Source organism: Lepidochelys olivacea, assembly GCF_965140295.1.
Source record: "Lepidochelys olivacea isolate rLepOli2 genome assembly, chromosome: 2".
Lineage (NCBI taxonomy): Eukaryota > Metazoa > Chordata > Testudines > Cheloniidae > Lepidochelys > Lepidochelys olivacea.
The window spans coordinates 152827227-152851834 of record NC_140412.1 but is presented as its reverse complement, the minus strand read 5'-3'; the positions used below and the strand labels follow the sequence as shown (position 1 = coordinate 152851834).

Genomic DNA, 24608 nt, shown 5'->3' with positions numbered 1-24608 from the left:
ACACCACATTGATTAGCAAGAAGCCAAATACTGTCCCCTTTAAATTATAATCCTTGGTCTCCATCTAGACAGCCAAGTCTAATATAGTGAGGGGTTACTGAAAACTGGATTCACCATATGTGAGGTTCACCAATCCCAAAGGACCGGACACTTATCCCCAGGTCATTATGAGTCTCAGATCTTACCCAGTAATCGCGCAGATGCCTGACTTTTAGTAAATAAAAGACTAAAGGTTTAATAATAAAAGGAAAAAGAAAGAAAAAAGTTGCAAAAGGCTAAAAGATCAATATACATACAAATATGTGTAAAATCCTTAAGTCAGTTTCATAGCAGAGATGGTGAGGCTGCTGATTTATACAAGTCTTTCTGGAATCAATCTAAAAAGTTTTTGTCCAATAGACAGTCCAGGTGTAGAGTACAGTAACTCCTCACTTAACGTCCTCCCGCTTAACGTTTCAAAGTTACGTCGCTGCTCAATTAGGGAACATGATCGTTTAAAGTTGTGCAATGCACCCTTATAACGTTGTTTGGCTGCCTGCTCTGTACACTGCATGTAAGATTTTGTGGAAGAGCAGCGACTTTACAAGGGAGCATTGCACAATTCCCTCTTCTCGGCCTCCTCCCTCTCCCTCCCAGCACTTCCCCCACCTCCAAACAGCTGTTTAGCGACACTTAGGACTTTCTGGGAGGGAGGGGGAGGAGTGGGGAAGCGTTGCATCTCCACTCCTCCCCCTCCTTCCCAGAAAGTCCTAAGCGCTGCCAAACAGCTGTTTGGTGGTGCTTAGGACTTTCTGGGGACGGGGAAGGAGCAGGGATGCAGCGTGCTCTGGAGAGGAGGTGGAGTGGAGGTGGGAAGAGGTGGGCCTGGAGTGGAGTGGAGGTGGGAAGAGGTGGGCCTGGAGTGGAGTGGGGATGGGAAGAGGTGGGCCTGGAGTGGAGTGGGGATGGGAAGAGGTGGGCCTGGAGTGGAGTGGGGATGGGAAGAGGTGGGCCTGGAGCATCCCCCAGCAAAGTCAGCGCCTGTTCTTCTCCAGGTAAGCTGCCACTGCTGCTGCAAAGGTGCTTCCTAGTGTCCTTGCCTGCAGCGGGCTGTGCCTGTGTGGGGTAAGCCAGGGGCACTTCCCAACCACAGTACAGTACAGTAGTGTACAGTATATAATGCCTTTTGTCTTCCCCCCAAAATTTCCTTGGAACCTAACCCCCCGCATTTATATCAAATCTTATGGGAAAATTGGATTCATTTAACATTGTTTCACTTAAAATTGCATTTTTCGGGAACATAACTACAACTTTAAGTGAGGAGTTACTGTATGTTCAAGTCTTTCCTTGCATTTCCAAAACGTTATTTGGAAGCTCTCTGTCTTATGACTCAGACTTTCCCTGTTCAGAGTTTAAGCAGACTGTAAATGGCAGGATCAGGTGCAGAGCTTTTCTCTATAGTTCCCTAACAAGCTGACAAGCCTCTTGTCATAGCAGGACATGAATAAGCAGTGCAGATTGTTGCTTTGAAGCTAATCTTCTATTTCCTGTGCATACACAGGTAAACTAGTCACATTCATTCACATAAGGCAATTAGCCGGCAGTTCATTATAGCATAGACAATTAAGTTGAAGAGAATATAGATAATATGATTAGTTTTATGTAGTATCTTACATCTTTGATTTTAAGATTAACTGACCCATTCACATGCATATTATAAAGCAGTTAAGACATGAAGGGAATTAGCATCTATAAACTAACCTGGTTACATTGTTAAACTTCTAACAAGATACAGGTAAACACAGACAAATACACTTAGCATCTACCCTTGATTTCTATTGCTGCAAATAAATGGGTTCATGATTACTGGTCTAGAGCATCTCTTTGAAATTCATATACAAGTACATTGTCTTGATAACATTTCAGAGCCTCTTGTTAAGTTGTTATGGGTCATACCCAAGTTGACCAGTCTGTCAATGTCACAAGGGCGTATTGCAGAATTCCAAAAGATGAAGGAATAAGCACCATTTAAACTATGCTAGGATATGGCTGGAGAAGTGTAAAAATGAAATATAAAGATTACACTTATTTCTGTTGCCCTACTGTCAAGGTTCCTTTCCCACTCTGAACTCTAGGGTACAGATGTGGGGACCTGCATGAAAGACCCCCTAAGCTTATTCTTACCAGCTTAGGTTAAAAACTTCCTCAAGGTACAAACTTTGCCTTGTCCTTGAATCCTATGCTGCCAAGCGTGTTAAACAAAGAACAGGGAAAGAGCCCACTTGGAGACGTCTTCCCCCCAAAATATTCCCCCAAGCCCTACACCCCCTTTCCTGGGGAAGGCTTGATAAAAATCCTCACCAATTTGCATAGGTGAACACAGACCTAAACCCATGGATCTTAAGAACAATGAAAAAGCAATCAGGATCATAAAAGAAGAATTTTAATTAAAGAAAAAGTAAAAGAATCACCTCTGTAAAATCAGGATGGTAAATACCTTACAGGGTAATCAGATTCAAAACATAGAGAATCCCTCTAGGCAAAACCTTAAGTTACAAAAAGACACAAAAACAGGAATATACATTCCATTCAGCACAGCTTATTTACCAGCCATTTAAACAAAAGGAAATCTAATGCATTTCTAGCTAGATTACTTACTAACTTAACAGAAGTTCTGAAGAGCATTCCTGACCTGGTCCCGGCAAAAGCATCACGCAGACAGACAGACCCTTTGTTCCCCGCCGCTCCAGCTTTGAAAGTATCTTGTCTCCTCATTGGTCATTTTGGTCAGGTGCCGGCGAGGTTATCCGAGGTTATCCTAGCTTCTTAACCCTTTACAGGTGAAAGGGTTTTGCCTCTGGCCAGGAGGGATTTTATAGTTCTGTATACAGAAAGGTGGTTACCCTTCCCTTTATATTTATGACACCTACAAAATATACACACCGGTCAATACAATTTTTTTTATCACATTCCCCCTTACAGTTAAAAGGGAACATCACAGATCATACCCCAGTCTAAGATCATGCCCCAATCTCTCTCTGTGTGGAAACCAGTTTTGTGAACCCTTATCAATTCATGATGATTAGATTGCTTAGATAGAATACCTGAAGAAAAAAAGAGACCATTCTAAAGGATAGTTTTCAATATGTTGAACTTAGAAATAAATGTAACATTAAAAGCGGCTTCATGGGGCAGGATGCGGTGAGAGAAAAGAAAAGTAGGATGGATATGGGGTATCATAACCATAAAGGCCTCTTTTGTACCTCTGTCATCCCGCCACCTCCAGCCAGTATGAGCTTTCTGTATTTTCTGGTTTGAATGACCCATCCCTCCCTGTTTTGTGACCGGCCTGGAGGGGAGATGAGTGATGGGAAAAATAGCTGAAGTGATTGAACTTCCATACAGGTTATTGGAACCTTAGTTCAAAGAGACAGAGAAATCGTAGTCATCCAGGCTTTGGGGCTTACTTCCAATTTCCCTCATAACATAATTGCATGTAAAATGTAGTTAAAAGTAAGACTAGATGTCTAACAAGTACAGTTTGGTATAGTAGGAGTGAGATGCATTTGAGTGCATAGGAGTGAGATGCATTTGCACCTACAGTATATACATGGAATAAAGACAATCTTGTTTTGCAATTTTATATGAGTGGGTTCCTGGAATGTTTGTTTTATTTATCTGTATATCTTCATCAATTAAAGTTTGACATATTTCCCCGACAGGTTACCAAAATTGAATTGTTTTAAACATTGTTTCTTTTTCTTTTCTGTTATTAAAGATGAGCTGACTAGTATCCTTAAAAAATTGTCACTTGAGAAATATCAGCCTATTTTTGAAGAACAGGAGGTAAGTCAGTTTTTTATTTTTGTTTTTTAAGTTTTAAGTGTTTCAGTATTTTATTTCAGCATTTTAGCATGAATAATCTATTGATCTGTTTAAAACCTGTATTTTATTATCCAAGTAAAATCATGGCTCTGTGTTCACTACAGCTGTGCAGTTTGCAGCACACTTTACTATTTGCTGCAGAATTGTTATCTAAAAATCTCAATTTTCATTAAAAAAAAAAGACCTGGATTCTTTCAAGTATTTCTGGTGGCAGCAATAACCCGGAAAATGTGAACTGAATTTTAACAGATACAGCGATGAGTCTGCATAATCAGGAAGACAGCATGAAACAACAAATCTGAGAGGTGTGAGCTACTCCCTTCATCTCAGTCAGGTCTCCCTGGATTCTGTCATCCTGTGGCTGTGGAATGTGACATTTTCCCAGAATGCCATAAAATTCAACATGTTTGCCACTGAATCTGCCATAGTGCCACAAACCAGATGTCCAACTTTTTTTTTTAGTCTGGCACCTGTGAGCAGCTCTCTCTTCCTGTGTATCTCTCCACACAATGGCATTAATTGGGTTATACTCTATATTCCTCTACACTGCTCCACAAAACCAAAGCTGGAATCCAGTGTACAACCAGAAGAGCCAGCAGTGCAGAGAGAACAGTGCTTGGGGAAGCCAAGAAGATGAGCCACTGAAGTGGGCTACTATCTCCTCCTTTTCCTGAACAGATGAGGGATAGGATGTTTGAACTGGACCATGCAGACAGCGCTGTGGCAGCTGAAGAACTGGGCTGCATGGAGAATGCACGAAAACCATCGTTGAAAATAATCATCACATCTTTTTCATCAATGAGTATTTTCCACTCTGAGTCAAAATTGTGTGCTTGTTTGTAGAAGGATAGAGGATGAGAATGAAGAGTACTTCATGGACATACAATAAATGAACATTGCCACAGAATGTCTGGGTGCAAGTAGAAGAATTTGGCCCCATTGTACCACAGAGTGTTCAGGGCCACGCGTAAAGGTTATTCAGTTCAGCCACAAAATATTGGGCTTGAATAATATTCACCTACATAATAGGGAAGGTAATTGCCTCCACTGTAAGAATCACTGGGTGAAACGCCATGTTGTGTGATCATCAGACTAGATGATCATAATGGTCCCTTCTGGTCTTAAAATGTCTGATCTGAATTTTCAGTAGTGACTCAGTATGTTAGGTGCCACAGTTTCTGGATACCAAACTGAGACACCTTACATGGGCCTAATTTGCACAAAATGCTGAGCACCCAGCTTCTGAAAATTAGGTCCCAAAAACAATTCTGACCATGACAGTTTGAAAAGCTTATGTTTATTTAATCCAGACCTGAAGAAGAGCTCTGTGTAAGCTTAAAAGCTTGCCTCTTTCACCAATAGAAGTTGGCCCAATAAAAGCTATTACCTCACCCACCTTGTCTCTGTAATATTCTGGGACCAACGCACCTACAACGCATCACTGTGAACAAAGGTTTATTGTAACAGACAAGGGTGTTGAGCTAGGTGCACACTAAAGAAAAGTTATTTTGAGAAGTGCAAAAACAGACTATATATTATGGGCAGAAAGGCCCCCTTACACTTCTCTCCACAGCCGCAATTCTATACACACTTGAACACATGCATTTAAGTTTGCACACATGAGCAGGCTCACTGAATGGGACTATTCATGTGCATAAAGGCAATCATGTATTTTCAGGGTCAGTGCCCAAAAATGTAAGTGAATTTTTTTGAACATTATACTTTGCTGTGAGCGTCTAAAGTTAAAGAAGGAAGAGAAATAGCATGTGGCATTTTGGGTTTTGTGGAACATATTTTGCTATAATATAAATCTGTTTTTTTTCTCCTAGGGAAATTTTGGTTTGTTTTATCCAATTATTTAATGAAAAGGAAAGCTGTGCTCTGCAAGTCTGAGAATAAAGTGATAAATAGGAAAAAACAGCACCAGTGTTTCAAAAAAAACCAATGAAGAATATTAATTATAAAATTAATCAAGAAAGAATATTAATTATAAAATATGCATATGCTATGTATGTAGAGGTCATAATGTGAAAAATGGAAAACTCATTTTATCACATGCTTATAAATGCATCACTTAACTGTATTCCATTTCCCTGGAGCTTTTTCTGACATTCCATACTCCTCAGCTACTTTAAAGAGCTTCTTTTTTTCCTTAAACCTCCTCCAAGAGAAATATTTCCTTCTCCCCCATGTCTCAAATTGTGTAATTGTCCCCAAAATTATCTACCCAAAAAACTAGAATTGGCAAGATTTTGTCTTGGGCCAGTAACAGCTTTTCTAGATACATAAAAATGTCATAGCTTTGAAATCCAACATTTCACCAACAAGCAGGACTAGAAATGGGAGTTTTGTACCACTGAGTAGGAGTACTTTTCAGCTTGCCAGTGGGATATATAGCAGTTGCTTCTAGCCCTAAGAGGGCCTGATGTAATGGATTTTAAAGCAGTGGTGGTTTTATGTTTAGTTTTTCTATTTTAGTTCATTTTAGCAAGTATTTAGCATTTATTACCTTTAATGTTTCCCTCCTTAGGAGTCTTGCACAGTTTGATACATGATTACCAAGACATCTGCCTTTACGGGTAGAAGGCTGTAAGACATAGTCCCAATTAAAACTCTATAAAATAGTCCTAAAATTCGTTTTTCTGCAATATGTATATAGAGTACATGATGGTATGATATAATATGTTAGTAGCATCTTATTGTTCTGTTAAAATGAGATTGATAGCTAAGAGAGTGATAGAGAGAGATAAGGTGATGATGTCACTAGATATGACCCCATACAGGACACAATGTGGTATCTGATGTGATGTTATGTCCTAAACCAGTCCCCTAATTTGGGATCTAATCTGATACCTTCTTCCACCTGACACTAAATTGGAAGCCCTGCCATACCAAGGGAGCAAAACCACCAGGCTTTGGTTTATGGCCCAGAATTGATAAAATCACTGACTAATTAATGGTGCCACCCCAAGAAATTATGAGGAAAAAATAGGTAAAAGCAAGAAGACAACTAAAATATAAAAAGAGAGGTGTTTTAAAATACTTGCAAAAAGACCTGTTAAGGACATTTGTAAATGTAAATGTTAAATTAAAAACTCCTCTGTTTTTCCCCACATAATAATTGGAGAGTTGTAAAAGAACTACATATTTATAATGATACACTATAATAATCTGAGATACACGTTATATATTTTAATTGTTTTTATTTAGGAAGAAAATTAGATGTTTTAAATTTAAAAATAAACAGAATTGATCATAATATAGAACTCATGAACTGGAGTAACTGTAATTGTGGGAAATAGATATCCAGTGACGGTTTAATAAGTAGAAGGACACATCCAGTCACATCTTTAGAAAATTTTAGGCAGTTATAACTAGACTTTATACAGCACTCTGTGGCTTCAAATTGTGGTACAAGCTTTAACAATGCCTGTAACATCCCCGTGAGACTGGTAGGTCATGGGTTCTGCATACCCAACTGTAAAAACTGAGGTTTGGCGCAACCTACTCAAGGGCACCCAGTGTAACAGGGCAGAGCAAGGATTAAGAATGGGGATATCCTGGATACCAGACCTGTATTCAGCCATTCTGAGGTTATGAATTACACATGTGTGACAACAAGGCGTGTATCCATGCCAAAAGGAGAGCATTGTGATATGAGAAGTAGCTCACCCAATCACTGCCTTTGCTTTACAGCTAATTTGAATGCAGCAATTCCATTGGTTGTCTGGAGACTGCACAGATGATGGATTTCCTGGCCCAATTGCCACGCCTGTTTGAGAACATGGGGTTTCTGCTTCTAGTATATAAGTAACATAAAATAAGTTCATAAAGTTAGATATATATGAGAGAGAACCAATCTGCACAGTAAATGTATACCTGTGTATCTTTTTTCCAAAGGTGGATATGGAAGCCTTCCTCACACTTACTGATGGTGATTTGAAAGAGCTGGGTATTAAAACTGATGGATCAAGGCAGCAAATTCTAGCAGCTATTTCTGAACTGAATGCAGGAAAGGTAGGTATGGTTTGAAATAAGAAAACTGATAAACTAGTTTTTCAGATATGCTTGTGTTTCAGATCCAAACAATGGATGTTGAAAAAAAACCTTAGTTTTATAAACAAGCTATTTAATGTAAATTATTCGTGATAAACATTATATTTCTTTGATATTTCCAGGCCTCCTCCATTAATTCCTTCCTTGTTCAGTAACTGGACAGTTATTCACTTTTTGTACTCATTCATAATAATAAGAAGCTAGTGGTGATTTAAATATTGGTCATATTACAGCTATTTGGCCTTCAACCATCATGATGTCAAAAAAAATTCTATAATTTATCCTTCCCTAGAATAAAGTTGTGCCTATCAGCCTTTTGGTCTCCTTTCAACTGGACTCGTATAGCATTTCTCTCAGGCAGCACAGTTTTGTTGTCTTCTTGTTTGGTATTTACAGTTAGATGGAAATAAGGAGAAAGGCAGAAAAAAGGAGAATTCCCTACAATGGATTTCTTTAGTCACAGACTGTGAGCTGGTGCATCTCTGCAGCTAAGTCTTATGGTTCTTCTCAAGTCTTTCAACTCCAAGTTCCATTCTGTCTTTGATCTTTTATACCAGTCCAGGCATACAGGACATTAAGGACTTGGCTACACTTACATTTTATAGCGCTCTAACTTGCTGGCTCAGGGGGGTGAAAAATCACCCCCCTGAGCACAGCAAGTCAGAGGGCTTTAAAGCGGGAGTGTAAACAGGCTCCGAGCACTGGCAGCCACATTCCCAGCGCTCGGAGCTAATTCCCTCATGGAAGTGGATTACCAGGAGCGCTGGGAGACCTTTCTCCCCGCGCTTGTGCGCGACCACACTCGCGCTTCAAAGCACTGCCACGGGAGCACTCCCGCGACAGCGCTTTGAAGTTTCCAGTGTAGCCATGCCCTTAGACTTTTGATCACATCAACCCACATTGCGAAAGCACTATTTGTGGTTCCATTTCAGGAGTGCTCTCTAGCTGTATCTATCTGTAACGAGGTTGAGACTCACCAGCACGACGCCTCCTGCTGGTCATCTTGGGAATTGCTCAACTCCAGAGCACCTCCTGATAGCCGGTGTCTCACCTGCCACAGGCCCCTGTGTCCCTTCTGGACCCCGGTGCCCCTTTACCTTGGGATTTTGCCCCCAGCAGTACCCCCTTATTCTGGGTTTCCAGGGGAACCCCCAGTCATCTAAACCCAGCTCACCTCAGAGGCTACTGCCAGTCGTCATCTAGCCCCCGTTCACTGGGGCAGACTGCAGTGTAATGGCCACTCATCATTGGCAAGGTGGGTTGGACCAGCTGCCTCTTTCCAACCCCGGGCTGCACCTCTGTAATCCCAGTACCTGCTTTGTCCTTTAGAAAGGCCTCAGCCTGGGGATTTGCCAGGCCTGAGCTCCCCAACTCCTCTTGCCTTTCCCCAGCACTGCTCTACCTCCGGTACCCTGAGCTCCCAGACAGCCAGTCCTTCTCTCTCCACTGCTAGAGAGAGAGGGACCCAGCTCTTCCCTGAGCCCTTATAACAGGGCCAGGTGTGGCCTGATTGGGGCATGGCCCCAGCTGTGGCTGCTTCCCCCATCAGCCTAGCCTTTCTTTACCCAAGTGGGGTAACTTCCCTGCTACACTATCCTTATGTAAATACTTAAGGTGCCAGTAGACTGTACTGCAAAATATGTAGCCTAGTGTGTAGATTTTTCATGAACATAAAATTTGTTGTTGTGCACTTGTGACGTTCCCCCTGTGTTATCCAGACCAGAAACCTGCTAGGTCACTCCAATCCTTGACTCTGGGAGCCAGCCTTACCCTGCTCTGCTGTGAGAACCTCCACTCCTGGGCTGTTCACGCACAGCCTCTGGCATGTAAGCTGCTCCTTGGATTGTGCAACCAAATAACACTAGCCAATAACGCTGGTCCCAGACACAACCCTAGCTAGGAACCTCTGTCTTACAGTGTCCAGTTATGCCCGCTGGACGCTACAAGCTTATATGGGTTCGTCAATTTAACAAAGAAATTGATATGTACCCGGCTTGTTATCCCAAGGAGAGTCTCTGACACACTTCAAACCAAACACACTGCTTCAGGTAGAATTAAGAAACAGATTTATTCACTACAAAGATAAATTTTAAGTGATTATAAGTCAAAGCATAATAAGTCAGATTTGGTCAAATGAAATAAAAGCAAAACATATTCTAAGCTGATCTTAACACTTTCAGTGCCCTTATAAACGTAGATGCTTCTCACCACAGGCTGGCTGGTTGCTCTTCAGCCAAGCTCTCTCCTTTGATCAGCACTTCAGTCGCTTGGTGTGGTGTCTGTAGATATAAGTGGAGGAGAGAGAGAGCCCATGGCAAATGTCTCTTCTCTTTTATCATATCCTTTCGTCCCTCTTGGCTTTGCCTCCCTCCCCCTCCTTAATCACTGACAACACCTCTCCTGCCCCTGCACTTGAGGGCATGTTGTCTTCTGCTGGAAAGGAGCAAGTCTCAGCCCCTCCCATACTTGGAAGCACACTGCTTCCCTGTGTTACAGGGTCACAGGAATCCTCACCCACCTTAGTGGTTTCTGGGATCCCCTGCCCCTGCTCTGGGACACATTGCTCTGTGCTCCCTAGAGCCAGTTTTGCCTCTGGTTCAGCTGCGACCTGCTAGCAGCTAACAACTTGGATAGTTCTTTCCCTGGCAGGCATTACACCCCCATCCCTTCCTGATGTGGTGTTGCCTCCAGCTGCAGTGCAGGAGTTGATCTCAACCACCCTCCCACCTGGGAGCATGTGGCTTCCCCCAGCTGCAGAAGAATCAAGGAGACTCTTTCCCATTCTCTCATCAGTTCCTGAGACCTTACCCTTTCCTTCGGGGTCCAAGCATAACACTCCTTCTTGCTGCAGGCAAATACTTTAACCTGAGCTACACGGAAAAAATTATTACTAAGGAGCAGGTCGACTAGGAGGCATTCCATTATCCCCACAGTCAAAACACTTCCCAAATCTTCCCAGAACATATGGATTTTAGCTAGTGGCATGAGGAATCTGCTTTCACCCACCCCCACAATCTCTGCCATTTGGCCAGGTAGCATACTGGCCTTTGGGACCACACTCTGCTTAACCAGAGAGATCTGGGCCCCTGTATCCCTCTGCCCCAAGTACTCCCTGCCATTAATTTTGACAGCCTTAACATGCCCCATATCTGGTTCTGCAGAAGCTAACCTCACAGAACCAATATGGTAGGGTTCAATTGCTTGGGGGGTTTCTGTGTTGAGGACAGCAGAACTAACATGAGCTATTGGTTGCCTGCTTCCTCCTAGCCCAGGGCATTTATTCCTCAGGTGATCAGTGGAATTACACTGATAGCACCTTTTGGGCTCTTATGCTTTTACAAGAGATTTGGAATGAGAGTTACCGGTAGAGGAATGTTTTTGCGTAAGAGAATGTTTAGGCTCCCAACCCCCTTCTCTCTTCCCAGGGATCCTCCCTTCCCACCAGTTTGGGGTCGGGGGGTTCTGGTTCTGCTTCTCTAGAAGGTCCAGTTGGTGTTTTTGCTCTCTTTCCCTCTCTCTTTTTCTTCCATGGCCCTTCTGTGTGCAGCCTCCTCTCTGGCTGCCTCCCTGGCTGCTTCTTTTTCTTTTTCTTCTCTCTCTCTCTTTTTGCTTTATCTCCAGTTCTTTCATTTGCAATAATCTCTGGTGCTCCCTCTCCTTTTCTGCAATCTGCAGCCTAAAAAGCTCCAACTTCCCAATCGCTTCATTGCTTTCACTCATTTTCCTGCTTTTCTGTTCCTACTTCCCTTTCCTGAAATAAGCAAATAGAAAATAACAAAACTGTGACCTCCCCCTGACTGTTCTTAGCCACTGCACTTAAGACTCACTTAAAATCACAAATATCAGTGTTTAAAGTGTGAACTTCACGTGGAGTAACAAGCTGCACATACACCCTGCTCACTGCGCCACTGTGACGTTCCCTGTGGTGTTATCCAGACTGGTGATCTGCTAGGTCACTCCAATCCTTGACTCTGGGAGCCAGCCTTGCCCTGCTCTGCTGTGAGAACCCCCACTCCTGGGCTGTTCACTCACAGCCTCTGGCATGTAAGCTGCTGCCAGCTACTTGCAACCGAATGGCACTAGCCAATATCTCTGGTCCCAGACACAACCCTGGGAATCTCCAGCTTGCAGCGTCCATGGACTGTAGGGCTAGAAGAACATGTTTGCACCTCTATCTACCAGCTATTCCCAATAGGTTCCATGGCCATGAGGCTGGGCACACAATGTCTACAGTACAGCTCTGTGAAGGCAAAGTAAGGAAACAGAATTTCTTTTTTTTGTTTTCAATCCAAGTAAATCTGAATTGTATAATTTCCAAAATTAAGAAAATAAAATAAAAACAATTAAATATGTATTGCTTTGTGTTTGCAGAGTATAAGTTTTATTATGTTCAATTCATATGATAATTGCTTTCCAGGATAGACACAAATTTTCATATTTATGTTTAACCTTTATAAATGTATTATCGAATGAGAAATTTAAGAATGCCTTTTTTGTTTGTCTGTTTCTTTTACAGGGACGAGAGAGGCAGATTTTACAAGAAACTATACACAATTTCCACTCTTCCTTTGAGAGTAGTGTTAGTAATACCAGACCTCCTGGCAATTCTCAGTGTAAGTATTATTCATATGTTGTTGGATCAACTTCAAGCAATTTTTCTTAAATCAGGGTAAAGTACAATATGTGCAAACATACTATGTGTTGGTTTAAAGATTCCTGCATTTCTTTCTCTTTCAGACTGTAGTGAAGATTTCAAAGTAAAAAGGCAGAAAGTTTATAAGATTTTTGTATAGGGATAGTATTTATGTGTTTCAAACACATTAGTGTGTATTTGGTTAATTCAGAACTTTTAAAATTGACAATGCATTGCATTTTACATTGAAAGCCACTGGGGGGGGGGCATGTTTTTCATATGAGGTAGGTCTCAACTGCATAATGAGATAGCTAGGGTTGCTCCTTGTCTAACCCTAGAAGCAGACCAATTTCTCGCCTCTTATGGTCATCAAATAGGCTATTTAGTGGAGTAATGGCTACTGTACTTGTTGTGCTGCATTTTTGCAGTACATGAACATCAGTGCTGAGCCCTGCCTCTTACATTCTGTATGGAAAGAAGAGGAGATCATTTGGACATTGCTAGTGAGTGTCTCCAGACCCACATGGAGAAACTCTGCTTTCTGTAAATTCACGGTTACAGAAACTTTTGGAAGACTGACAATTACTTCACCTCCAGCCAAGGCTAACTGGCCTTATGCAGTTTCTCCTGCTGGGGGTCTTTATGATGGTATAACAGCTCTCTGATCCTTCTATGGCTGCAGAGTCTGCAAATATCCGGGATCCCAAGGCAGATTTGCAGTGTAGGTCTGTCCCAAGCAGTAGAATCAGTTGTTTTGCCAAATGTAGGAAATAACCAATTCCATTATTTTTCCATGCCCCCAAACCCCTTGTACTGGCCATGAGCAACTTCTGTCACTTGAATGACAATTGGACCCTCTGTATAGGACAGTAACCTCTAGTTCCTCTACCTGAGGACAGTTCAGGCTCCCAGTTTAGCAATTCAGCAACTTGACTCAACTGGCTCTCTGTTATAGACGTTATAGTTTTCTGGGGCGATTACTTTTAGTTGGTGTAGCTGCAAGGTTGCTGTTTTAGTTAGGACAGTGGTAACAATTTCCCCACAAATCCTGGAATCCCCACAAAGCCTCCCAAATACACTAATGAAATCAGAACAATGAGAGAGACATTACTATTACCTAACTGTGCGTATGCTGCCCCCTTGTTACCATCATCCCCAGATGTGAGACTGGTGAACAGTGTAGAACACAACACATGCAGCAGAAAAGTATGTATTTCTCCTGCCAACAAGGTTCCAGCCAGATGCAGAGATGCATTCAGGCTTGTAGCAGTGATGGAATAAACTGCAGATTCAAATCAAAATCAAGTCTCTGGAGTACATCCACAGCTTGGATGGTTCATTCAGTCCTTTGTTCAGAGTTTCAGTGTAGCAAAGTTCTTCCAGAGGTAAGAAGCAGGATTGAAGACAAACTGGAGGGGTTTCCAGGACCTTTTATGTCCTCTGCCATGTGGAAGGACACCCCTTTGTTCTTACTGTGGAAAATCACAGCAGCAAGATGGAGTTTGGAGTCACATGGGCAAGTCACATGTTTATGCATGACTCAGTTCTTTACATGGAGAGCAACCATTGCTCACATGCTACCTTGAACGTTCCCAGGAAGACTTTTCATGTGAATTGGAGTCTCCCAAGGTCCATTGTCAGTTAAGTGTTTTTTGATTGGGCACTTAAGCTGCAAATTCCTTTCTCAAGAAGCTGACCAAATGCTTCACTAATGCTACTTGGAATCAGACACATTGAGATACAAGTAGATAGCCAATATTCATAACTTCAACTACAAAAATGATACACACATACAGACAGCATAATCATAACCAGCAAATTTCAACCTTTCTATAGACACCTTACTGGACCTCCTTTGTACAAGATTTGGTGCAACTATAGGACCTTGGTTGCAACAATGATCTATATTGGTCACAGTTCTTGTCAATAATGTCACAACTAGTGATTGCTGAGGTAGTCTGTCTGGTCCGATTTCTACTCTCCACTACACAAGGGTCAACTTGCCCAAAAGCTTCTTTTTCAGTACAAATATCACTGAAAACATGAGGGAGCTAAGTTTTCATTTTCAGAATAGAGAATTTCTGGTGATATACCCGTGGCAACTTCTGGATAACTTTATTATCAACATCTCAGGCATGAAAAGCATCTTATGAGCATAGTGCCAGATGGGCAGAGGCTGATGTTTGGATTCTGATATGGAGTGAGCTGGAGATTCAGGCAGAGCGGAGTGACTGCAGAAGAAACACTTGGGTATATAGCCTTACCAAATGGCCAGTATTTGACCAGCCTGGCTGTTATTTATGGATTTGCCAGTTGCCAGAAAGATAATTTAATCTGCCAGGTTTTTTTTTTACATAGGTTTAAAGATTTTCATTATTATGACAATACACTGGGATATCTAATGTTAAAAGTTTCTGTGTCCAGCTCAAGATGTTGCAGTGTTCCCACTTCCGTAGTATAAACAATAACAGATCAAAAACTGTTGAAAATACAGCAGCTGTCTGCCTGAAAACATGCAAGCACATTGTGGTCATGTGTGAGAGAGGATTTGAGTCACGTGAGAGTGATAACATTGCACGTCTCCTTGATCTTATCTATATGTGTTATCTCTCTAGATACTATAAGTGGCTGTTCAAGGGACGAGGGGTTGCTGAGTTGCCTTATGGTTGGTGGTTGAGGTTGCTGTGGGCTTGCCTTGGGGAGTTGAGGCGGGTGCCAGGGTTTTTTTCCATTTCAGAGGTGGTAACCCTAGGGTATATCATCATATTTAGGTCTTGTGATGGGGTATACTGGGTGCGTTGAGGCTCCCTGCTGGAGGCCTCATGGTCCTACCACACCCTGCCCCAGAAAAGAAGCAGAGAAGGTGGGTCCTCCAGGCCTGCCTAGAAAGCCTGCAGGGAAGCAGCCAATCTGAGTTCAGCAGGCTCAGTTAAAAGTTGCTGCAGGGCCTGAGCAGGTCAGTTCCTGGCTGGCACCAGAGGAGTAAAGACGGATGCTCCTTGCTGGAGCTCAAGGGAGAACCAGCAGATGGGTTCTGGTGGCATTGGCATTTGGTGAGTAAGGAGAAGAGTTGAGAACTTCAGCCCTGAGTTAAGAGTGAAGCGAAAGAGGGTAAGTGGAAAGTGGCCCAGGGAATAGCAGCAGCAACTATTGGAGGAAGCAGTACATGGCTGCTGTCTGTAGGATCCCTGGGTTGGGACCTGGCGTAGTGGGTGGGCCCAGGTCCCCTCAGTGGCCAGTGATGAAGTGGCCTAAGCCCCAAGGAAGGGATAAGACTCTGCATTAAAAGCCCAAGAAAGGGGCTGGGAGTTTAAACAGGCCCAGGGACAGGGCTGAAGCTCCTGAAGAGGTCTAACCATTGGTTGTAACTTTGTTACTCCAGAAGGAGTTCCTTCATGCAGTGGACTGTTTGTGATTTGGCCGGAGGGCTGAGCCACTGAAGACTCACCTGACAAGGCCTAGAGCTGATGGAAGGTGCTCATGAGAGGTGAGCACGTCCTGTCACATGTCTCCAAGCAACTTGCTAAGCTCTGCACTATCCAGATTGGAAATCTGTGTTGGCAGAAAATTAAAAGTTTAAAAGTCCTTTTGAAGAAAACAAAATGTAATAATGAAAAGTCTAGGGTTACATGAAACACTACAAGGAGTTGGCCAACAGTTGCTGTTGAACAATCAACCAACAAGATGCTGGTGGCTAGATCCCCTGGGAGGAGTGGAGGCTGCAAACAGCCAGGGGATCAGGGATCCAAACCTGCTAGTCTTGCAGGTCCTCTTTGGGGAAGAGAGGCCAGGAAGCAGAGGTGGCTGTGGACTAGTAGCAGAAATATTAGCTGTCGAGGAGGAAGACAAATCAGATTGTGAAGGAACCTCTACACTAGGTCAGTAGCTTTGTATGGTAAAATTATTCATTGGACACTTTTATGCAGCCTCTAAATCGTAGGGAAGTGATTTCTGGGACCTCACAGGCATTAGCGTTTGTAAAAGGATGGGTGTAGGTTCACAAGTGTCCACTTCTTTTCCTACTCTGTCAGTACCAGTGTTGTCAACTCTTGCAATTTTATCATGAGTCTCACAATATTCCGTGTTATTCTTAAAGTCCAACCGTTGGAGTCAGGTCATTATAGGAGAATCTCAGCTTTCATTAAAAAAGTAGGTTTCAGAGTAGCAGCCGTGTTAGTCTGTATCCGCAAAAAGAACAGGAGTACTTGTGGCACCTTAGAGACTAACAAATTTATTAGAGCATAAGCTTTCGTGGGCTATCACCCACTTCATCGGATGCAGAGAATGGAACATATAGTAAGAAGACAGATAGATACATACATACAGAGAAGGTGGAAGTTGCCATACAAACTGTAAGAGGCTAATTAATTCAGATGAGCTATTATCAGCAAGAGAAAAAAACTTTTGTAGTGATAATCAAGATGACCCGTTTAGACAGTTGACCAGAAGGTGTGAGGATACTTAACATGGGGAAATAGATTCAATATGTGTAATGACCCAGCCACTCCCAGTCTCAATTCAAACCCAAGTTAATGGTATCTAGTCTGCATATTAATTCAAGCTCAGCAGTTTCTCATTGGAGTCTGTTTTTGAAGCTTTTCTGTTGCAAAATTGCCACCCTTAAGTCTTTTACTGAGTGGCCAGAGGGGTTGAAGTGTTCTCCTACCAGTTTCTGAATGTTATGATTCCTGATGTCAGATTTGTGTCCATTTATTCTTTTGCGTAGAGACTGTCTGGTTTGGCCAATGTACATGGCAGAGGGGCATTGCTGACACATGATGGCATATATCAAAGCAGTAAGTTTCATTGAAACTGGCACAATCCTGCAAAATGTTTGTCTCAACAAATTGGCATTTTCTGCCAAAAATAGTAGTTTCCTGACTCAGAAATGAGAATGCACAGAAAAAGAACACATAATTTGTCATTAAAAAAATCTCATGACTTTTAAGCCAGTCTCACCCTTTGAGGAGATCTGACTCATAGTTTTGGAATACTTAGGACTGGCAACACTGCAGCACTCAGTGTTGCCCTCTGCCATTCCTCGCTGCTCTCACAACCTCTGCACAAATAAGAACTCTACAGTAATTGTCCTGTTCCAATCCATCCTACCCCAGCCACCCCTATTTGAATCATGGACTGCCATTACCAGTCAGGACTGATCCAAAATGGCAGACAGTGTAGGGGAGGAGGATAGATTTAAAAATGTACTCACTGTCTGCAATGTAAAAGAGTTAGCAAAAAACAAAATGTAATTTTAATCCTAGAAAATAAACCATTGTCACTATGACCAAAGCAATTTCATCAGCTTGTATCTGTTGGTATTTGGTTCCTCTGAAGCATGCAGACACAATCACATCTTTGGTTTGCAGGCATGAAGAGCAGCATCGTGCTGGCATTTCAAACAGCAACACCTGAGCAATTGCAAGACAGATAATTTTAGACAATTGTAAACACAATTTTGGAAATCTATTGAGGTGCAACAACCACAAGCGGCCTAGCATAACATTCTGTTTATTTTTCCCTAGACTGCAGCACAGTCTTAAACAGCAATATCAGATAAATGCCTATACGCCAGTCTTTCTCGACAATTCTGTTTTATTCAGATTCTTAGACTACTCCTATCAACAGGGAGTCGGAGCGCCTTCCAGAAGTGCAGTTAGCATCATGAATAGCATCTGTCACATCTGGTGCTCTCCTTATTCTCTAAATGGGGAAAAACTATAGAAAAACTTTCTATTAAATTATATGGCAATGAGCTTATCCCTCGGGACCCTACAGTGGCTAATAAAGTCCCTCCAATCCAGGGAGCAGCTGTGGGGAAACCATATGGGAAAATAATGCTGTAGCATTTGTGTGAGGATTATCACTAACTCTTTGGAATAATTCCTTTTTTCCTCTGGAGCAAGGTGATATTTCCTGGAGAAATGGCTGCCTATAACAATTCAACTGCCTACATTTTAAATAATTACTAAATTTGCTCTGATCATAGCATGCCCCCAAACCTCTTCTTGCCACATTAGTAGCTTCCCCTATCACTCCTTGATCTTGCTAGGGACAAGTCCTGAGCATGAGCCCATAAGAAGCGGGCTGACCTTACCATTGCACTCTAGGGACCAGACTATGCTTACACTAAAGCTTGGTATTCAAAAATATATTGGTATTGTTATCTTTCTCAAAACAGTTTGCATTCCCAGCTTGTGTGATGGAGTGCTATAACTACCAACTTCATTATTTTCAATTCAGTCACTGGAATGGATGATCCAGCTCTTGAGGGAAGGTGTGCAGACTGCCCGCCCAGGTTCACACCCAGAATAATCAACAACAAGCACAAAAGCAAGGAGGATCTGTGTGTGGAATTAGAGAGAATATACAGATTTAAGGAGATGTAGTACAAGGAAAACAAAGACAGGCAGAAAAAGTATTAATAGGTGACAAATTCAGTTGGGACAAAGACCGAGTAGATGTCTTAAAAGACAAACTCGGCCAACCTAAAATACATAAAATGAGCCGGTGTTCCTTTAGGGAACTGTCCCGACTTAGACGTCTGGTTACCCATACAGGAGGACTTTACACACCAATCACACAAGAAGAAAAGTCGGGTTCGTCAGAGCGATGCCCGGTGCAACACACAAAAGGAGCCCACAAGCTACTGCCTCAATCGCCCTTTCTTTCACACCAAGGGTTTTACCCAAGGCGTGGTGCGGCTGTGATTGTGCAGATTTCACTCACTCAGACCGTGGGGACAGGAACCCTTTGGTCAGCCGATCCCCGAACGGAGACGGCACCCAGACTCAACACACCACAGGGAGGACGGATAGATACAGAGACAAGACAGTCCTCAGTCCGGACAAAACACAGAAATAATTACCTGACCAGTTTCCTGATGTCAGATCCCAGGATCCCTACCAGAACAGAGTTGGAACCAACAGGTTCGATGGCATAAACTTCACTGTGGTCATGCACCCTTCCGTTCTGGCGGAGGACCGCTCGGGCCAAATGCCCCGGTGCCGGCTTGCCACGGCCATCCTAAGAATGGTCAGGAGTCACACGGCCCCAGTGAAGATGGTTGCCATCTCGGTGGAACCTCCAAATTGTCAAAGATTCAAGATTCACTGAATTTGTCAGACCACTCTGTTTATTAGCAAAGCGCTTTGCCAGTGCACCCAGATATGTGTGAGCCTCCTGCGAAAAGCTCAAGCCAACACATTTATACAGACAAGCCAAAGCCAATCCAACATAGGAGACAAAAGGAAGCAGAAACTGACAAATATACATACATATCTTATTTGCATACTAACGTTTACCAATCTCCTAGCTCAGTAGGAGCTCTAAGTTAATTAGTTTGAGGACCCATTGTCTCACACTCCTTAATGTTTCTCTTCCTGACAACTATATTTCAACAAATCTTTCAAGCAGCATTTCTTTAATGAATTATAATTTCAATATAATTCATTCTACTTTCACATAGGCTAGTGAGAAATAAATGGGTGATTATATGGCTAACTAAATGCAACGTGAGACAGACTTGTGGAGGAAGGCAGATTGTTCCACCTATTGCTTTTTAATGTTTTTTTGGGACTATAAACTCAATTGCTGACTGTGCCCTCAGCCACCCAGTACCTCCTGCCAAGGTCACTCACTGCTTCTGGAAAATATATATGAAATTCACTACAAGAACCTTTGGAAAAGTTGATGTGTATATTATATTTTTGGCAGCCAACCTGTTTCATAATAAAGTTTATTGTTGAAATAAAGGTTTATTTGTACTTAAGTTATGTCATCTCTCCCTGAAAACATTGCATTCTGTAACCTAGCTCATTACAACACAGAGAAACATACATTAACTTACTCCTTCACCCTTAAAATTTAGAACAGAGGACCAAACTATGGGGGCCCAAGCAAGATGGTTGTCTGAGCTCTGAGGGGATTATTCTATTGAATAATCTGTCTCCATCCGTACCCTAACCTCACTGTAACACCCCAAAAGCAGGGCACCAGAAGGCATGGCTCCCATAACAGGCTACAAGGATACAAGGCTAAAGTCATTTGACTACTAAAGCAGATATCAGAGATTTACGGTCTGAATTCAAAGCTGATTTATTCTCCAAGATTTCTGCAATCAAAGAGGAAGTAAGTATAGAATTTGTAGGCTGGATGCTGCATTGGGAGAAATATCAGAGAAGAGAGAAAGCTGCTTCTTCCTTGTGTAAATTTGCTGGAGCCAAAAGAGAGAAGAAGCAACCTGAGAATTTAAAAAGTGTCTGAAAAAGATGAGGAAGGAAATTGTATTATCTTTTTACAAACCTTTATGAATTAGTTGTTAAATTTCATGTCAGTGGCAGAGATTAAAATAGAGTACCCCGCCTTAGGCTGGTAGCAGACCCAGGGATTTCATTATGAGCTTTCACCTTTACCAAAAAAAGTCTTGATTATGAAAAAAGGCTAGATATCACCCAGAGTCTATACTCCAAGGCCTCAATCTTCAGTTTCTCCTAGATCTTCTGCTCTAATTTTTAAAAAGAGTAAAGCGTTGAGTAAAATTAAAGCAGCAATTAGAAGGGTAGAGATTCTCTGTAGCAGAGAATTTCCATTCAGCTTCTAACATCGGATTTGTACAGCGAGAGCCTCTCGGGAAGGGAAAACTACACTCGGGATAGAGATCCAAAGCTCTATCATGCAAGAAAAGTCTGTGGTAGTAACTGTTGAAGAGCTGGTCAGAAAATAATGGCAGAGAGTGAAGCTGAAGAAAAGGAGAGCGAGAAAAGAAAAGAAGGACCTTCTCTAGTAGAAGTGGAGCCAAGGGACTTAGATACCAGAAATGTAATTGAAGATTAACTAGAAAGGATTTAAATGAACAGTTGAACATTAGCTATGATTATGGTGAAAAGAAAAGATTGTGCAGTTCAATTTAATTGTGGTAATCAATTAGCAGTAACTGCCCCCCCCCCAAGTAAATTAAAGTTATTAAGGGAACATGCAGTGAAATGGAATTTGTATCGGGGGGGGGCAAGAGAGACGCTCCCCCATAGGGATGGTAAAGATTGGAGAAAATAGATAGTGGGTGTGTAGGGACCTATAGGAAGTTTGTATAATTCATTATGTAATTCAAAATATCAGGTGATAGGCTGTTCTCCTGGGGGTGAATAATGAGGTCTCGGTGGTGGAAAATTTACCTTACTTGGACTGCAAGGGATAAGCAGCACAAGTATTCATGGAGAGAGTATGGGGGTTTGGTGTTCAGCCAAGTATATAATTCATCTAGGGACTGATTTATATGAAAAGTCAAAACAACATATTTGGATTCAAAATTAGAAATATACATTAAATTTATCCAGAGGAGAGAACTGGGGAGGAAGTGAGGGGCTTGATAAAAAAAGGGAAACAACTATGAAAACTTACAAGCAGAAATCATGCCATATTCAAGTACAGTTTGACAGTTGTGGGAACAATACATTTAGTAATGAGATGTGTATCATAGAAGGGGTTTGTGTCAGTAAATGGCCTCTTCATAGTCAAGTTTAGAGTGTTGGTGTTCCAATTCAACAAGGCACTTAAGCATGTACCTAGTAGCAAATATCTCAGAGCAAGTAATTAATTCCTGGGGGAGCAAACAGCTCTGCATCTCTCTCTATCAGTGTTATAGAGGGCGAACAATTTATGAGTTTACCCTGTATAAGATTTATACAGAGTAAAACAGATTTATTTGGGGTTTGGACTCCATTGGGAACTGGGTATCTGGGTGCTGGAGGCAGGAGCACTTCTTAAGCTGTTTTCAGGTTAGCCTGCAGCTTTTGGGGGACGTGGTTCAGACCTGTGTCTGTGTTTGCAGCAGGTTAGCGTGTCTGGCTCAACAAGGCAGGGTTCTGAACTCCCAAGCTGCCAGGGAAAATATGCTGAGACTACTTCTGAGCCCATCAGGTGGCAGTTCACAAGGGGGTTTCTGTGACCCAACCCGTCACACCTGTTTTTTGGTTGTGTTTTTTTGCCTTCCTCTGCAGCATGGGGCACAGGTCACTTGTTGGTTTGAACTAGTGTAGATGGTGGATTCTCTGTAACTTGAAGTCTTTAAATCATTATTTGAGGACTTTAGTAATTCAGAGGTTAGGGGTCTATTACAGGAGTGGGTGGGTGAGGTTCTGTGGCCTGCAATGTGCAGAAAGTTAGACTAGATAATCATAATGGTCTCCTCTGGCATTTAAGTCTATGTACTTAACATTAAATACCTGAATAATCCTATTGAAATCAGTGGGCTACTCATGTAATTAAGTACCTTGCTGGATCAGGGCCCTGGTTAGAGGAAAAGACTCCATGAGCTGGACTCCATAATCAGGGTCTTTTCTCCTACAACTTGTTATTGAGTCATGGGATCAAATAGACCACTGATGAAATCGAGTGCAACAACACTGAACATTGAAGTCAGGAGTTTTGTGTCTGATGACGAATGTAGTCCATTTTCTTTAAAATATTGCTATGATTGTTAGTTGAGCATGTTGTGGGAACTGCCAGAAACTAATAATAAATGATCTCTCTTTCTTTGCAGCATCTGGATACTGGATAAAACCACACGAATCTGTGCCTACCAGGAGGTAGCTTGGATAAAGATATTCTGGTATTTTTAAGCCTGGGGCATGGATGATTGAACTCAAATGTACAGAAGAAAATATGTAAAGCTAGGTGCTAACCACGGTGTCTCAGCACAGAGTGTGCAGGAGGTTGCTGCAGTAACCTTGTTATGGCTCCAGTTCAGCAAAGTATCCCTTTAACTTTGAGAATAAATAGGTTTACTGACTTTAAGGGGACTACTCACATAGTTAGAGTAAAGCACATGGTTAAGTGCATAGCTGGTTCTGGGTCGATAGGAACAAGGCTAGAGAGAATAGTGGCATAGGGAGATGTGTAGGTCACCCTTCAGAAGTACCAGTTTGAAGAGCTCACAGAAGACTTATGAAGGCACAGCCAAGCACCACAGAAATTCAGGAGGCAAAAAAGTTGTTGCAAATTCTGAGAGCTTGTAAATGTGGAAATCTCTAAATTGAATATGCCACTATAGAATGTTATGTCTCTACAAAGGACAGAGGCCACGTTACAAGATTGAATAGTTCTGTGTGAAGGAGTAGAAAGGAAGAATATTGATGCATATTAACTAACTAAAACATATTTAATTTAATCAGTGCTAAGAACACTAAATACAGTTATGCTGATTAAATATTTATTTGTGTAAATATAAAAATATCACTAAGAAAATGCATAATCTGTCACCAATATTTACACAGAAATAATGTAAAAATGAGACATTTTAAATTGGTGATGTTTTGTTTGACATTAAAACCATCTAACTGATTTTGTATTCTCTACTTTTGATTAACAGACATTGTAACAGGTTACAAAACAATTTTCGTATTCCTAATATAATTGTTTTTTAAACCATGAATGCTGAAAGGATTAGCACAAGAATTATGGATGGAGCTATTTGTTAGTATTGTGCATAAGAGTTTTTGTTGAGCAATTAAAATACAAGCTATGATAAACTTCTAAAGTTAGTTTTCTCCTTTCTTAAATTTGCAAGTGACAAATGTTCAAAATTGCACTATTGGCTAGATTCAATGTGAGTCTGAGGGTGTGAATACAGCTAAGGTCAAGCAGAACTTGCTCAGATCATTGGTGCAGAGGACAGAGCTTTAACTAGTTCATTCATTACATGAAGAGGCCATAGAATTCCCATGGGCTTGCTGCAAACTGGTATTTTTAATACAACTGCACATACTGTATAAGTGCCACATAGTAGTACTCCCTAGATACCTTGGTTACTGACTCCTGGCTCTGGAGTTCCAGTGGGGACCCTTTTAAACTGCTCTTCCCCTAGGTGGGGGCTGGTTATAGTGTGTCAAGGGCACTGAAATTGTTGATGGTGAGCATAGTTGCAGGAAGGGGGGTACAAAAAGGGACCTGTAATGAACAGGGAAGATGGGGGCATAGCACCAGCGGCTGACCCTACTTTCTCTGCTGCCCATCTATTTCAGTTCCGCCAGACTCTGGCAGGTTTGACAGCCTCTTC

General features: G+C 41.9%; 1 protein-coding gene across 3 annotated transcripts in view; it reads left to right on the top strand.

Moving 5' to 3' along the window:
* Nucleotides 1-24063, top strand: part of ANKS6 (ankyrin repeat and sterile alpha motif domain containing 6) — a 78231-nt gene extending 54168 nt beyond the window's left edge. The window contains exons 14-18 of one of the 3 annotated variants that reach the window (XR_014710516.1): nt 3758-3825; nt 7765-7881; nt 12437-12533; nt 15936-16040; nt 23094-24063. Coding sequence is in view for 2 of the 3 variants with exons in the window: in XM_084621202.1 (XP_084477328.1) it covers nt 3758-3825; nt 7765-7881; nt 12437-12533; nt 23094-23143 (332 nt within the window). In the remaining variant the exon portion in view is untranslated. The remainder of the gene's footprint in view (nt 1-3757; nt 3826-7764; nt 7882-12436; nt 12534-15935; nt 16041-23093) is intronic. The other 2 variants (XM_084621202.1, XM_084621201.1) reach the window with 2 other exon arrangements.
* The last annotated feature ends 545 nt before the right edge of the window (nt 24064-24608 follow it).